Source organism: Melospiza georgiana, chromosome 31 (assembly GCF_028018845.1).
Source record: "Melospiza georgiana isolate bMelGeo1 chromosome 31, bMelGeo1.pri, whole genome shotgun sequence".
NCBI lineage: Eukaryota > Metazoa > Chordata > Aves > Passeriformes > Passerellidae > Melospiza > Melospiza georgiana.
This window is the reverse complement of record NC_080460.1, coordinates 4,263,320-4,277,042: the sequence shown is the minus strand read 5'-3', so window position 1 is coordinate 4,277,042 and position 13,723 is coordinate 4,263,320. Positions and strand designations below refer to the sequence as shown.

Sequence of the window (13,723 nt, the reverse complement as noted above, 5' to 3'; positions counted from 1 at the left end):
TGTGGGGGGGGTGGGTGCCGTGCCAGGGCGCCGGGGGCCGTGCCAGGCACCGAGGGACAAAGGACACTGTGGTGGCACTGCCACCCTCGGAGCCCGGGGAGGGGGGAGGAGGGGAGGGACAGGGACAGGGACACGGGGGGGTCCCCAGGGACTCGGACACGGGGTCCTGGCCTGGCCCCACATCTGCAGGGACTGGGGGACACTGACACGGGTGGGGTGCCTTTCCTGGGGACAGGGCAGGGCCAAGGACACGAGTCCGGGGGTCCTGGGGACAGGGGGGACATGGGGACAGGGGGGCTGCAGGGACAGGGGGAACATGGGGACATGGCTAGGGGGGAGTGGGGGTCCCGAGGAGCGCCGTCCGTGTTGTGTCCGGGCTGTCCCCGCACTGTGGCCGGGCTGTCCCGGGTTGTGGCCGGGCTGTCCCGGGTTGTGGCCGGGCTGTCCCGGGTTGTGTCCGGGCTGTCCCGGGCTGTCCCGGGCTGTCCCGCTCTGCGGCCACTCGAGGGTGCCGGGGGGGCGGTCCCGGTCCCTCCCGGCGGGGGCGGCCGCTGGGGCCCGAGGCCGGACGGGTACAGGAACGGGCGCACCGGTACCGGCACCGAGCCCGGCCCGCGGAACCGGGACCATGGTGAGTCCCGGCCGCCGCTTTCGCTTTCGCTTTGCTCGGGGCAGGGCGGGCTCGGGGCCCCGGGAGCCGCCGGGCTCGGATGCCCCGGTGCCGGTGCCGGTGTCGGTCTCTCCCCGCCGAAGGGAGGGACGCGGTCCCCGGGGCGGTGGGAGGTGGCCCGCGCGGGACATTCCGTGTCCCTGCGTGTCCCCCGTGGTCCCGGTGTCCCCGTGTCCCTCTCCAGTCCCCGTGCTCCGGTGGCCCCGTCCCCACGGTTTCCTGTCCCCGAGCTCCGTGCGTGTCCCCCTCGCGGTGCCCCTGTCCCTGCCTGTCCCCGTGTCCCCACACTGTCCCCGTGTCCCCTCCGTGTCCCCTCCGTGTCCCCTTGGCGCCCACGTCCCCGGTGCTCTCCCCGTGTCCCCCCGTGTCCCCACACTGTCCCCGTGTCCCCTCCGTGTCCCCTTGGCGCCCACGTCCCCCGTGTCCCCCCGTGTCCCCACACTGTCCCGTGTCCCCAGGCGGGGCTGGAGCGGTGCCAGCGCGAGGCCGAGGAGGTGGCGGAGCTGATGCGACAGAACGTGGCCAAGGCGCTGGAGCGGGAGGGACACCTGGAGCAGCTGCAGAGCCGGGCCCAGGACCTGCGACAGGCGGTGGGACACGGGGGGGACAGCCGGGGACAGGGGGGTGGCACTGGGGGGACACCTGGAGCCGGGCAGAGGCGGGCACAGCACCTGCGACAGGCGGTGGGACACGGAGGGGACACACAGGGCTGGGGACACTGTGGGGGCATACAAGGCTTGGGGACACCGTGGGGACACTCAGAGCTTGGGGACACTGTGGGTGCACAGAGCTTGGGACATTGTGGGGACACACAGGGCTTGGGGAGTCTCTGGGGACACACAGGGGCTGGGGACACTTGGGGCACCCAGAGCTTGGGGACACTCTGGGTACACACAGAGCTTGGGGACACTGTGGGAGCACACAGCTTGGGACATTGTGGGGACACACAGGGCTGGGGACACCCAGGGCTCGGGGAGTCTCTGGGGACACCCAGGGGCTGGGGACACCTGGGGCACCCAGAGCTTGGGGACACTCTGGGGACAGCCAGCTGGGCAGGAGAGGCTCCAGGGCAGCAGAGGGGCTGTGAGGGTGTCTGTCTGTCCCCTGCTGTCCCCCAGCCCCTGGCACTGTCCCCGTGTGTGTCCCCCAGAGCGAGGCCTTCACCCGCACCACGCGCACGGTGGCGCGGCGCCAGCGCAGGAGGCACCGGCGGTGGCACCTGGTGGCCCTCGGCCTCGGCCTCCTCCTCCTCCTCATCCTGGCGCTGGCCCTGGCGCTGGCCCTGGCGCGGGCGTCCCCCGGGGCTGCCACCAGCGCTGTCCCCACGCCGCAGGGCGGCACCCAGCACCCCCCCAGCACCGCGGGCACCCTCTGAGGACAAGGAACAAACGGCAGAGAAACAGCCGGGCTCGGGGGACGCCTGCAGGGACAGCACTGTCACCCTGCAGTGACACTAACACACCGGCGGGACAGCCTCCAGGAGACCCCACAGCCAACCGACTGCAAAATCTGCTCTGAAGAGACCCCACACCAAAAACCCAGCCAGCCCCACGCGAGGGAAACAGCGCAGCGAGCACAGCGGCTCTGTGGGGAGAGCGAGAGCCCAGACCTGGAGCGTGGACCTCGGGGAGAGCCTGCAAGGAATGAGCACCAGGATCTGCTCTGGGGTCACAATAAACAAACACCAGGATCTGCTCTGGGGTCACCCTGCAAGGAATGAACACCAGGATCTGCTCTGGGGTCACAATAAACAAACACCAGAATCTGGTTTGGGGTCACCCTGCAAGGAATGAGCACCAGGATCTGCTCTGGGGTCACAATAAACAAACACCAGGATCTGGTTTGGAGAGACTCTAAAATGAATGAACACCAGGATCTGCTCTGGGGTCACCCTGAAATAAATGAACACCAGGATCTGCTCTGGGGTCACAATAAATAAACACCAGGATCTGGTTTGGAGAGATCCTACAACAAATAAACACCAGGATCTGCTCTGGGATCACCCTGCAAGGAATGAGCACCAGGATCTGCTCTGGGATCACAATAAACAAACACCAGGATCTGGTTTGGAGAGACTCTAAAATGAATGAACACCAGGATCTGCTTTGGGATCACCCTACAATGAATAAACACCAGGATCTATTTTGGGGAGACCCTAAAATGAATGAACACCGGGATCTGCTTTGGGATGGCCCTACAATAAATAAAAATCAGGATCTGCTTTGGGATCACCCTGCAATGAATAAACAGCAGGATCTAGTTTGGAGAGACCCCACAATAACTAAATACCAGAATCTGTTTTGGGGAGATCCTACACTAAATAAAACCCAGGATCTTTTCGGGGTGACCCTACAAGAACTAAGAATGTGGAATCTGATACGAAGATGCCCCACAAGAATAAACCAGCAGGATGGACTCTTGGGGAGACCCCACAATAAATAAACACCAGGATCTGCTTTGGGATGGCCCTACAATAAATAAATAAATACCAAGAGATCCTACAGAAGCAGAGCATGGGGTGAGCTTCAGGGTGACCCCACAACAACAAAAGGCCCTGAAATCACAAATAAACCCCACGACCCACCCTGGGGACACCCCACAACCCACAGAACCCGCCCTGGGCACACCCTGAGCACACCTGGCCTGGGCCCCAGTGCCACCAACCTGGGCTGGGGACAGGAGGGGACGCAGAGGGCGCCCTGGGGACACGGTGGCACCTGGGAGAGGCCTGGCAGCCATCACACCCCCCCACACACCCCGCCGTGCCTCAGTTTCCCCGAGCAGTGAAGGACACGGAGCCTCGCAGCACCTTTATTGACACCGGGGGACGGCGGCGGTCCCGGGGGCCGGCGCGGGTCCCGGGGCAGGGCGGCAGCGCCCGGGGCCGTGCCCGCAGCCTCACCCCGTGCCCCGGCGCTTGCTGAGCTCGTCCTGCACGCGCTGGCACAGCGCCCTGCGCAGGGGGGGCTCCAGGGGGCTGTGGGCACACACGCGCCGCGTCACCTCCTCCGCGCTGTCCCCCTGCGGGCGGCGCCGTGTCACCCGTGCCAGCCGTGCCAGCCGTGCCAGCCGTGCCAGCCGTGTCACCCGTGCCAGCCGTGCCAGCCGTGCCACCCGGCAAAGGAGCCTGCCGCGGCTCCGGGGCACCGGGCAGCCCACGGGGTGACCCCACGGACCCGCCAGGGTGACCCCCCTGTTCCGGGGATCCCCACGGGGTACCCCCACTGTCCCCATAGGGTACCCCCACTGTCCCCACGGGGTACCCCCACTGTCCCCGGGGTACCCCCACTGTCCCCGGGTACCCCCACTGTCCCCACGGGGTACCCCCACTGTCCCCATGGGGTACCCCCACTGTCCCCAGGGACCCCCACTGTCCCCACGGGGTACCCCCACTGTCCCCATGGGGTACCCCCACTGTCCCCACGGGGTACCCCCACTGTCCCCATAGGGTACCCCCACTGTCCCCATGGGGTACCCCCACTGTCCCCATAGGGTACCCCCACTGTCCCCAGGGACCCCCACTGTCCCCATGGGGTACCCCCACTGTCCCCACGGGGTACCCCCACTGTCCCCATAGGGTACCCCCACTGTCCCCACGGGGTACCCCCACTGTCCCCACGGTATCCCCACTGTCCCCGGGGTACCCCCACTGTCCCCATAGGGTACCCCCACTGTCCCCAGGGACCCCCACTGTCCCCATGGGGTACCCCCACTGTCCCCATAGGGTACCCCCACTGTCCCCAGGGACCCCCACTGTCCCCATGGGGTACCCCCACTGTCCCCGGGGACCCCCCCACGGCACCCCCGCTGCCCCACAGCACCCCCCGAGCACCCCCCCTGCCCCGGGACCCCCCAGGAGACCCCCCCTGTCCCGTGGGCACCCCCATCCCGGGCACCCCCCGTTCCCCGGTCCCGTTGCCGGTGCCGTACCTGGTGCACGATCACGGCCGTCACCCGCCCGTCGTCGCCCTCGTACTCGAGGCAGAAGAGCCGCGGCCCCCGCGCCGGTTCCGGGGCGGCCCCGCTGCCCTCGGCGGGGGAACCGGCGCTGGCATCGCCCCCGGGCCCGCCTGCGGCACCGGCACCGCCTCAGCGCGGACACCGGGGGCTCCAAACCCCGGGAACCCCCAGTCCCCCGGGGTCCCCATCCCCACCCTCGGTCCCCCCGGTTCCTCCGGTCCCCCCCGGTTTCCCCCGGTTCACTCGGTCCCCCCGTTCCCCCGGTTCCCGTTCCCCGCTCACCGCCCCGGTGCGGCCGGTACAGCTGCTGGTCGGGCCTCCGTTCCCCCCCGTTCCCCCCCGGTCCCCCCGGTATCCCCGATCCCCGCTCACCGCCCCGGTGCGGCCGGTACACCTGCTGGTCGGGCCGCCGGGGCCGCGCCGGGCCCGGTGTCAGCCTCGTCCGCGCTCGGCCCCGCGCCTGCCGCACCGCACGGTCGTACGCGTCCCTGGCACCGGCGGGACAGCGGGATTAGCGGGTGAGGGGAACCGGGAGCACCGGGGATGGGGGCCCCGGGAGGGCCGCGCCGGTGCCGGTACCTGGCGAGCTGGTTGCGGCGGATGTGACGCACGAAGCCGTGGCTCATGTCCAGCCGTCCCCCCGGCCGGCAGCGCCAGCCCGGGGCCGCCGCTGTGGCGGGCGCCGCCTCCATCCCCGTACCGGCGGCGGGCTCGGTACCGGGACGCGGCGCCTTTAAGAGCCCCGCGGGCCCGCCCGCAGCCGCCAGGGGGCGCCGCAGCGCGCAGGCGCGGTACCGGCTCTTCCCAGAGCGGCGGCCGCGCGTGCTCGACGCACAGTGACGTTTTTACCCCGCGCCGCGCATGCGCACAGCGCACAGCGGCGCCGCCATGTCGAGCCGCGGGCGGCGGGACCGGGAGTCCCGGGAGCCCCGGGAGCCACGCGGGGCCAGCACCGCCCGCGCCTCCTCCCGCAGCCGCCGCGACGCCGACGGAGAGCGCTCGCGGGGCCGGCGGGACTCGGAGCGGGAGCGCGCGCGGCGGGAGGCGGCGGAGGCGCTGCCGGTGGATCTCGCGCGCGTCAAGCGAGAACCGGGCACCGGCACCGGGAGCAGCGTCTGGGGGGGCTCCGGTACTGCCGGGCCCGCCGCGCCCGTGCGGGTGAAGAGGGAGCGGGAGCCGGATGGAGACTCCGACCCTGAGCCCGAGCCCGCCGGTGGGGACCGGGGCGAACGGGTGGGACCGGAGGGCTGAGGGGACACGGGGTGTGAGGGGATATTGGGGGTGTCTGGGGGGGCTCTAGGAGGGCAGTGGGGTGTCTGTGGTGTTTCTGGGACCGGAGGTCACCACGGTCACTGGTGCTGAGCTCAGCTCTGGGCAGGGTTTGCAGGCACTGGGGGGATCTGGAGCTCAGCCCCAGGGAAATGTCACAGAGGGGGGCTTGGGGGGGATCATCCTCATGTTTTCGGGGTCCTGTGCCCCCTTTTCACACCCTGCCACCCTCCCCAGTGCGTTATGGGCGCTTCGACCCCGAGGACCAGCGCAGCCGGCACTGCCCCTACCTGGACACCATCAACAAGTGGGTGCCGGGGCTGCTTTGGGGTGCCCCCCGCGGCCCCCCAGCCCCCTGACGGCGCTGTCCCCCCAGGAGCGTGCTGGACTTCGACTTTGAGAAGCTCTGCTCCATCTCCCTGTCCCACATCAACGTCTACGCCTGCCTCGTCTGTGGGAAATACTTCCAGGGTGAGGGACAAACACTCTGGGGCTGCTGGGGACAGCCTGGGGACAGCAGGGACAACGGGGACACCACCGGGGACAGCCCGGTGCCATCCCCGGTGCCATCCCCGGTGCCGTGCCCGGTGCCATGGCGGTGCCCGTGTCCCCGCAGGCCGCGGGCTGAAGTCGCACGCCTACATCCACAGCGTGCAGCTGAGCCACCACGTGTTCCTCAACCTGCACACGCTCAAGTTCTACTGCCTGCCCGACAACTACGAGATCATCGACTCCTCCCTCGAGGACATCACGGTGCGGGCCCGGGGCGCCCCGGGGCGGGGCTGTGGGGTGGGATCCATCCGAGGGGCTCGGGCGAGGGGCTCCCCGTCTCTGAGGGCTCCCTCTGCCCCCGCAGTACGTGCTGAAGCCCACGTTCACGGCCCAGCACATCGCCCACCTGGACAAGCAGGCCAAGCTGTCGCGGGCCTACGACGGCACCACGTACCTGCCCGGCATCGTGGGGCTCAACAACATCAAGGCCAACGACTACGCCAACGCCGTGCTGCAGGTGACAGCCACAGGGCCACAGGCAGGGTCCCCACGCCCCTCTGTGGGGCTGCCAGGGCTCATCCCCGGCTCCGTCTCCTTTCCAGCTCTGGTTTCTCTGGGATTCCCCACCCAAACCCCCCGGCTCCCCTCCCGTGGGGGTCCCGGGGCTGAACCCCCCTGCTGTGCCCCCAGGCCCTGTCCAACGTGCCCCCCCTGAGGAATTACTTCCTGGAGGAGGAGAACTACCGGCGCATCCAGCGCCCGCCCGGGGACATCATGTTCCTGCTGGTGCAGCGCTTCGGGGAGCTCATGAGGAAGCTCTGGAACCCGCGCAACTTCAAGGCACACGTGTCCCCCCACGAGATGCTGCAGGCCGTGGTGCTCTGCAGCAAGAAGAACTTCCAGATCACCAAGCAGGGTGAGGGTGGGCTCCTGGGGGGCAGTGCTGGGTTTGGGGGGAAGAGCTGGGCGTGGGAGGTGCTGGGTTTGGGGTACAGGGCTGGGTCTGGGGTCTCTGGGCTCGGGGCAGACCCAGCTGGCTCCAGGCCCAGCTCCAGCCGTGCCGTTTCAGGGGATGGGGTGGAGTTCCTGTCCTGGTTCCTGAACGCGCTGCACGCCGCGCTGGGCGGCACCAAGAGGAAGAAGAAGAGTGAGTGGGGGGAGTTCTGGGGGGCCCTGGGGGCTGCAGGGCCCCCTCTGAGCCCCCCGTGTGCCCGCAGCCATCGTCACCGACGTGTTCCAGGGCTCCATGCGCATCTTCACCAAGAAGCTGCCACACCCCGACCTGGTGGGACTGCGGGGGAATGGGGGGTCTGGGGGGGCAGTGGGAATGGCAGGGTCAGAAAATGGGGTGTCAGGGTCAGAAAAAGGGGTGTCGGGGTCAGAAAAAGGGGTGTCGGGTCAGATGGGGGGTGGCAGGGGCTGGTTTGGGCGTGGTGGGGATACGACACGGGCCTGGGCCAAATGAGGAGTGTGATGGGGTTAAATGAAGGATGGGACGGGGGGGTGTTGGGGTATGGTGGGGGTCTTTGGCTACAACAAAGGGGTTTTAGGTGGGGCCAAAATACAAACGAGTGGTGGGAAGGTCCAGTGGGGCTGATGGATCCAGGGGGTGGGTGATGGATCCGGTTGGGGTGTGATGGATCCCGCAGGGCTCATGTGTGCAGGGGGAATGCGGGGTCCAGGAGGCTGACGTGCCCCCCTGGGCTGCCCTGTGCCCCCTGGGCTGCCCTGTGCCCCTCGGGTGCCCCAGCCCGCCGAGGAGAAGGCGCAGCTGCTGCAGAACAGCGAGTACCAGGAGCGCATGGTGGAGTCCACGTTCCTGTACCTGACCCTGGACCTGCCCACGGCGCCGCTCTACAAGGACGAGAAGGAGCAGCTGATCATCCCCCAGGTGCCCCTGTTCAGCATCCTGGCCAAGTTCAACGGCAGCACCGAGAAGGAGTACAAGACCTACAAGGAGAACTTCCTGAAGCGCTTCCAGCTGACGCGCCTGCCGCCCTACCTCATCTTCTGCATCAAGCGCTTCACCAAGAACAACTTCTTCGTGGAGAAGAACCCCACCATCGTCAACTTCCCCATCACGTGAGCCCTGGGCAGGGGGCTGGCGGCTGCTGGGGAGGGCTAAAAGGGTCCAAGAGGAGATTCGGGGTATCTGGGGGGGGTTGCAGGCAGCTCTAGGGGGTTTTAAATGCCTGTGAGGTGCTGGAAGTATCTGGAGGGGCTTTGGGAGCACCTGGGCCAGGGGAGTGGAAGTGTCCAGGGCTTTGAGGGTGTCCAGGGTGGCGTGTGGGTGTCTGGGGGGGCTTGGTAGGGGTGCAGGTGGGCTTTGGGTGGTTCTTGGGCATCCGAAGGGGTTTGAAGGCCCCTGGGGGCGTCGGGGAGTTTGGCAGGGGGCTGTGGATGCGTGAGGGCTGTGCTGGGGGTCCGGGGGCGCTGCAGGGGCCCAGGAGGGGCAGCACACCCGCCGGGGGGCCCTGAGGGTGCTGTGGTGCCCAGGAACGTGGACCTGCGCGAGTACCTGTCCGAGGAGGTGCAGGCCGCGCACTCGCACACCACCTACGACCTCATCGCCAACATCGTGCACGACGGCAAGCCCTCGGAGGGCTCCTACCGCATCCACGTCCTGCACCACGTGAGTGTCCCCTCCCGGGGGGCTGGGGGGCCGCAGGGACCCCCCGAGTCACCCCGGCCCCTCCCGGCTCCTGGCAGGGCACCGGCAAGTGGTACGAGCTGCAGGACCTGCAGGTGACCGACATCCTGCCCCAGATGATCACCCTGTCCGAGGCCTACATCCAGGTGAGGGGGACACGGGGGACCCCCAGAATGTGCTGTGACACGCCCTCGATGTCCCCTGACACCCCTGAACGTGTCCTGTGCCCCCCAAACGCCTCCTGCTCCCTGCAGATCTGGAAGCGACGCGAGGAGGACGAGACGAATCAACAGCAAGGAGCCTGAGAGCCTTGGGGACACCCAGAACCCCCCTGGGGACACCCAAAACCCCCCTGGGAACACCCAAAACCCCCCTGGGGACACCCAGAACCCCATTGAGGACACCCAGAAACCCCCTGGGGACACCTAAAACTCCCCTGGGGACATCCAAAACCCCCTTGGGGACACCCAGACCTTGCTTGGGACACCCAGAAACCCCCTGGGGACACCCAAAACCCCCTTGGGGACACCCAAAACTCCCCTAGGGACATCCCCAGTCTCCCCTGTAGGTGTGTGCATCCCAGTAAATGCCACCCATTATTTTTGTAACTCATTTTCACCTCTTCTCTTCTTTGGGTTTGGGGGCGTTTGTGGTTTCTGCTGCTTCCCCAGCACCCCACGAACCCCCGTTGAGCCCCCCAAACCCCCGGACACTCAGGCAGAGCTGCATCCAAGCTTTATTGGGGAAAGCTGGGGGGTCCTGGTGCCCCCCTAGAGCCAGACGTGGTCCTTGCAGTGCTGCACGGCCTGCGGGGGGCCCGGGGGTCAGTGGGGGTGCAGGGGGTGGCAGCCCCCCGTGTCCCCCCGTGTCCCCCCGTGTCCCCTCCGTGTCCCCCTGTCCCCACTCACCTGGCAGCGCCGCGCCGCCTCCGGGCCCGAGCACCAGAAGATGGGGCCCAGGGCACAGGGGCCCAGGGACAGGGACAGCGCGGGGACAGTGGCGTTCTTGGGCTGCTGTGGGGGACACGGCCATGAGGGGCTGCCCTCCCCAGGCTGTGCCCTGTGCGCCCTGGCACTGTCCTCTGGAGGGAGGGTGGCACTGCCTGGGGAGCGCCGTGTGTCCCCAGGGGTGACAGGGCAAGCCAGGCTGTGTCCCCAAGGGCTGTGGCACCCAGGATGTGTCCCCAAGGGCTGTGGCACCATGGATGTGTCCCCAAGGGCTGTGACAGCCCAGGCTGTGTCCCCAGGGGTGACAGGGCAAGCCAGGCTGTGTCCCCAAGGGCTGTGGCACCCAGGATGTGTCCCCAAGGGCTGTGACACTCAGGATGTGTCCCCAAGGGCTGTGACACCATGGATGTGTCCCCAAGGGCTGTGACAGCCCGGGATGTGTCTCCAAGGGCTGTGGCACCCAGGCTGTGTCCCCAAGGGCTGTGGCAGCCCATGATGTGTCCCCAAGGACTGTGGCACCATGGATGTGTCCCCAAGGACTGTGACAGCCCAGGATGTGTCCCCAAAGGCTGTGACACTCCCGGACGTGTCCCCTCAGTGCTGTGCCACCCTGTCCCCTCCTGGGGCCCGTCCCCCCGTGTCCCCCTCACCTCGTCCCCGACACAGTCTGCCAGCCGCACCACGATGGCCTCCAGCACCCGCGGCGGTGGCAGCGTCCCCTCGTCCCCGCCGTCCCCGCCGTCCCCGCCGTCCCCCCCGCTGCAGGCCAGGAAGAGGCGGCAGAGCAGGCGCGGCCCCAGGCGGCCCAGCAGCCCCTCGAGGGCCAGCGCCGCGTAGCGCTCGGCCAGGCACTGGCACGCCCCGGCCACGGGCAGCGGCAGCGCCCGGCACAGCCCGGCCACGGCCGCCGCCACCGAGCGCACCGGCACCGCCGCCTCGGCCCGCGCCACCAGCGAGCGGCACAGCCAGCAGCGCGGCAGCGGCAGCGACAGCGACAGCGGGGCCAGCGCCGGGCCCTGCGGGACAGGGACACTGAGGGGACACTGAGGGGACAGGGGACACTGCAGGGGAGAGGGGACACCGCACAGGGACAGGGGACACTGAGGGGACACTGCCGGGACAGGGGACACTGCACAGGGACAGGGGACACTGCATGGGAGAGGGGACACTGAGGGGACAGGGGACAATACAACCAGAGGGGACACTGCCGGGGACAGCCCGGAGCCTTGTGGGACAGGGGACACTGAGGGGACAGGGGACACTGAGGGGACACTGCATGGGAGAGGGGACACTGCACCCACTGCTGGGACACTGCACCCACTGTGGGCACTCTGTGCCCGTGCCTCCCTGCTGTCCCCGTACCTGCAGGCGGCTGCCAGGCCCCTCGAGGACGGGCACAACCCCGGGCTCTCCACGACACAGGGTCAGCTTGGCACAGACACTCCAGGAGTCCTGCGGGGCACGCAGTGTGACCCCGCTGTCCCCAACCCCCTGGTGGCCCTGAGTGCCACGCTGTGCCCGCTGCCCCCGCGGCCCCAGAGCCCCTCCCGTGTGCCCCGGTGGCACTCACGAGGTGCTGCATGTTCTGGAGGAAGCGATGGACAAGGTCATTAACTGCCCTCTTGCACAGGCTCTCCACCACAAGTATATGGGGGCACGCCAACCCCACCAAGTCATCCAACACCACCTGCACCAGGGCACCGACAGGACAGGGACAGGGACAGGGACAGAGACAGGGACAGTGAAAGCTACAGCGACACCCACAGTGACACCCAGTGACACCCACAGTGACACCCAGTGACACCCACAGTGACACCCACAGTGACAGCCACCACTGCCGTGCTCACCACCACCACACCCCAGCCACAGCCGTCACCGCTGCTGCCCACGGGTGCCACCTGTGGCCATGGCACACACAATGGCACCAACCCTGTCACCTCAGCGCCCGGTGACACCCGCCATCGCTTCACCCACTGTCCCAGCACCCACAGGGACACGCATGGTGGCATCTGGGACCGTGGCACTCTCGGTGGCAGCCACCACCTCATCGGTCACATCGGTGGCACCTCCCTGTGCCCAGTGGCATTTGCTGGCGCCCACTGTGACACCTGGTGGCACCTGTGCCTGTGGCCCCCGTGGTGACACCCCCAGTGTCACTTGTCCCCACCCCAGTGGCACCTCCACGGCCGACACGCTGGAGATGTGGCGCAGTGAGTCCAAGAGCTGCTGGCACACGGCACAGGCGTCCTGCAGGAGAGGACAGAGGGACATGGGGACACGGGGACACAGGGACACGGGGGTCTGGGACATGGGGACACCGGGACACAGGGACACGGGGGTCTGGGACATGGGGACATTGGGGAATGGCCACAGAGGAGGACAGGGACATGGGGAACATGAGGACATGGGGGTGTGGTGGCACAGGGATATTGGGAGCGGGGACACGGGGACCAAGGGGGACGGGGACATGAGGACCGAGGGGGACGGGGACATGGGGACATGGGGGATGGCTGTGGCCTCGTTGGTGTGGGAGCACGGTGGGAGGACTGGGGCCCCTCTGGAGGTCTGGGGACATTCGGGGAGGGGGCACAGGGACGGAGGGGAGGCTGGAGGGACACGGGGGGGGGCTCTCACCAGATCGGGGGTGTCTCCCAGTGCCTCGAGGGGGTCTCTCAGCGCCTCGAGGGGTCCCTGGCCCAGGCGGGGGCAGCGCCCCAGGGCCCCGCAGCGCAGCGCCGTCACCCAGTCCTGGCACCAGGCAGAGGGGGGCACCCCGCAGCCCCCGCCCGGCGCCCCCAAACCTGCGGCCACGGTCAGCACCCGGCCGGGGGGGCCTGGCAGCCCAGGACCCCCCCAGTGCACCCCCCAAAGCCCCCCCGCCCCACAGCAGCGCTTATGGGGGGACCCCTCAGTGAACCCTCCCCATCCGGTACCCATCCCGGGGGGCTCTGGCACCGTGAGCCCACCTCCGAGCACAGAGCGCCCCCAGACCCACCCCTGCCCTCCCGGGGGGACCCGGGGGGAAGGGACCCCCAGTGACACCCCCGTACCCATCCCACACCCCAAGAGGGCTCCAGACCCCACCCAAGGGCCCCCTGCCCCCTTTGCCAGGGTCTGTGCCCCCGGCCCTTCAGCGCAGGGTCCTTGAGAGGGTGCCCGGCTCTGGGGGTGCCCGGCTTTGGGGGTGCCCAGCTTTGGGGTACCCGGCTCTGGGGGTGCCCGGCTTTGGGGTGCCCGGCTTTGGGGGTGCCCGGCTCTGGGGGTGCCCGGCTTTGGGGACACCCGGCTCTGGGGGTGCCCGGCTCTGGGGGTGCCCAGCTTTGGGGTGCCCGGCTTTGGGGTGCCGGCTCTGGGGGTGCCCGGCTCTGGGGGTGCCCGGCTCTGGGGGCGCCCCAGGTGTGGGGGGCACGGGCCCTACCTGGGGTGGTCCCGAGCAGGGCGAGGAGCAGCGGCAGTGCCGGGGCCATGGCTGGGGACAGCGCGGGGACAGCGCTGGCACGGCCGAGCCCGCGGCCTCTTAAAGCCCCGCGGGGCGGGCGGGACGTGGCGCTGGGACGGTGCCAGCCCACGGGGACAGGTGTGTCGCACCCACCCACCCACCCACGGGGACACTGCGGGGCACTGCCCGCCGCTCTGCGCTGGCCCCGGGCCCCTCTCAAGGGCCCCGGCAGGGACCCCCTGTAATGTCCCCGTGTCCCCACCGCGTCCCCAGGGCTGTCCCTGAGCTCCCTGTTG

General features: G+C 68.8%; 3 protein-coding genes across 3 annotated transcripts; 2 read left to right on the top strand and 1 right to left on the bottom strand.

Annotated features, from left to right (window-relative positions):
* The first annotated feature begins 589 nt into the window (after window positions 1-589).
* Window positions 590-2,370, top strand: LOC131094945 (vesicle-associated membrane protein 5-like). Its single transcript, XM_058042539.1, has 3 exons — window positions 590-631; window positions 1,129-1,260; window positions 1,821-2,370. Exons 1-3 carry the CDS (start codon window positions 629-631, stop codon window positions 2,043-2,045), a joined length of 360 nt encoding a protein of 119 aa, XP_057898522.1. The 5' UTR covers window positions 590-628; the 3' UTR covers window positions 2,046-2,370.
* A 1,146-nt stretch (window positions 2,371-3,516) lies between these two features.
* Window positions 3,517-5,377, bottom strand: C31H2orf68 (chromosome 31 C2orf68 homolog). The gene is made up of 4 exons (XM_058042504.1): window positions 5,210-5,377; window positions 5,003-5,118; window positions 4,601-4,740; window positions 3,517-3,691 (listed from the first exon to the last, which is right to left on the bottom strand). The coding sequence occupies exons 1-4, from the start codon at window positions 5,320-5,322 to the stop codon at window positions 3,569-3,571; spliced, it is 492 nt and encodes a 163-aa protein (XP_057898487.1). The 5' UTR covers window positions 5,323-5,377; the 3' UTR covers window positions 3,517-3,568.
* A 141-nt stretch (window positions 5,378-5,518) lies between these two features.
* Window positions 5,519-9,653, top strand: USP39 (ubiquitin specific peptidase 39). Its single transcript, XM_058042447.1, has 12 exons — window positions 5,519-5,843; window positions 6,137-6,206; window positions 6,276-6,370; window positions 6,516-6,652; window positions 6,756-6,908; window positions 7,082-7,307; window positions 7,461-7,538; window positions 7,609-7,676; window positions 8,142-8,473; window positions 8,888-9,023; window positions 9,101-9,187; window positions 9,296-9,653. The coding sequence occupies exons 1-12, from the start codon at window positions 5,519-5,521 to the stop codon at window positions 9,344-9,346; spliced, it is 1,758 nt and encodes a 585-aa protein (XP_057898430.1). The 3' UTR covers window positions 9,347-9,653.
* Window positions 9,654-13,723: the final 4,070 nt, after the last annotated feature.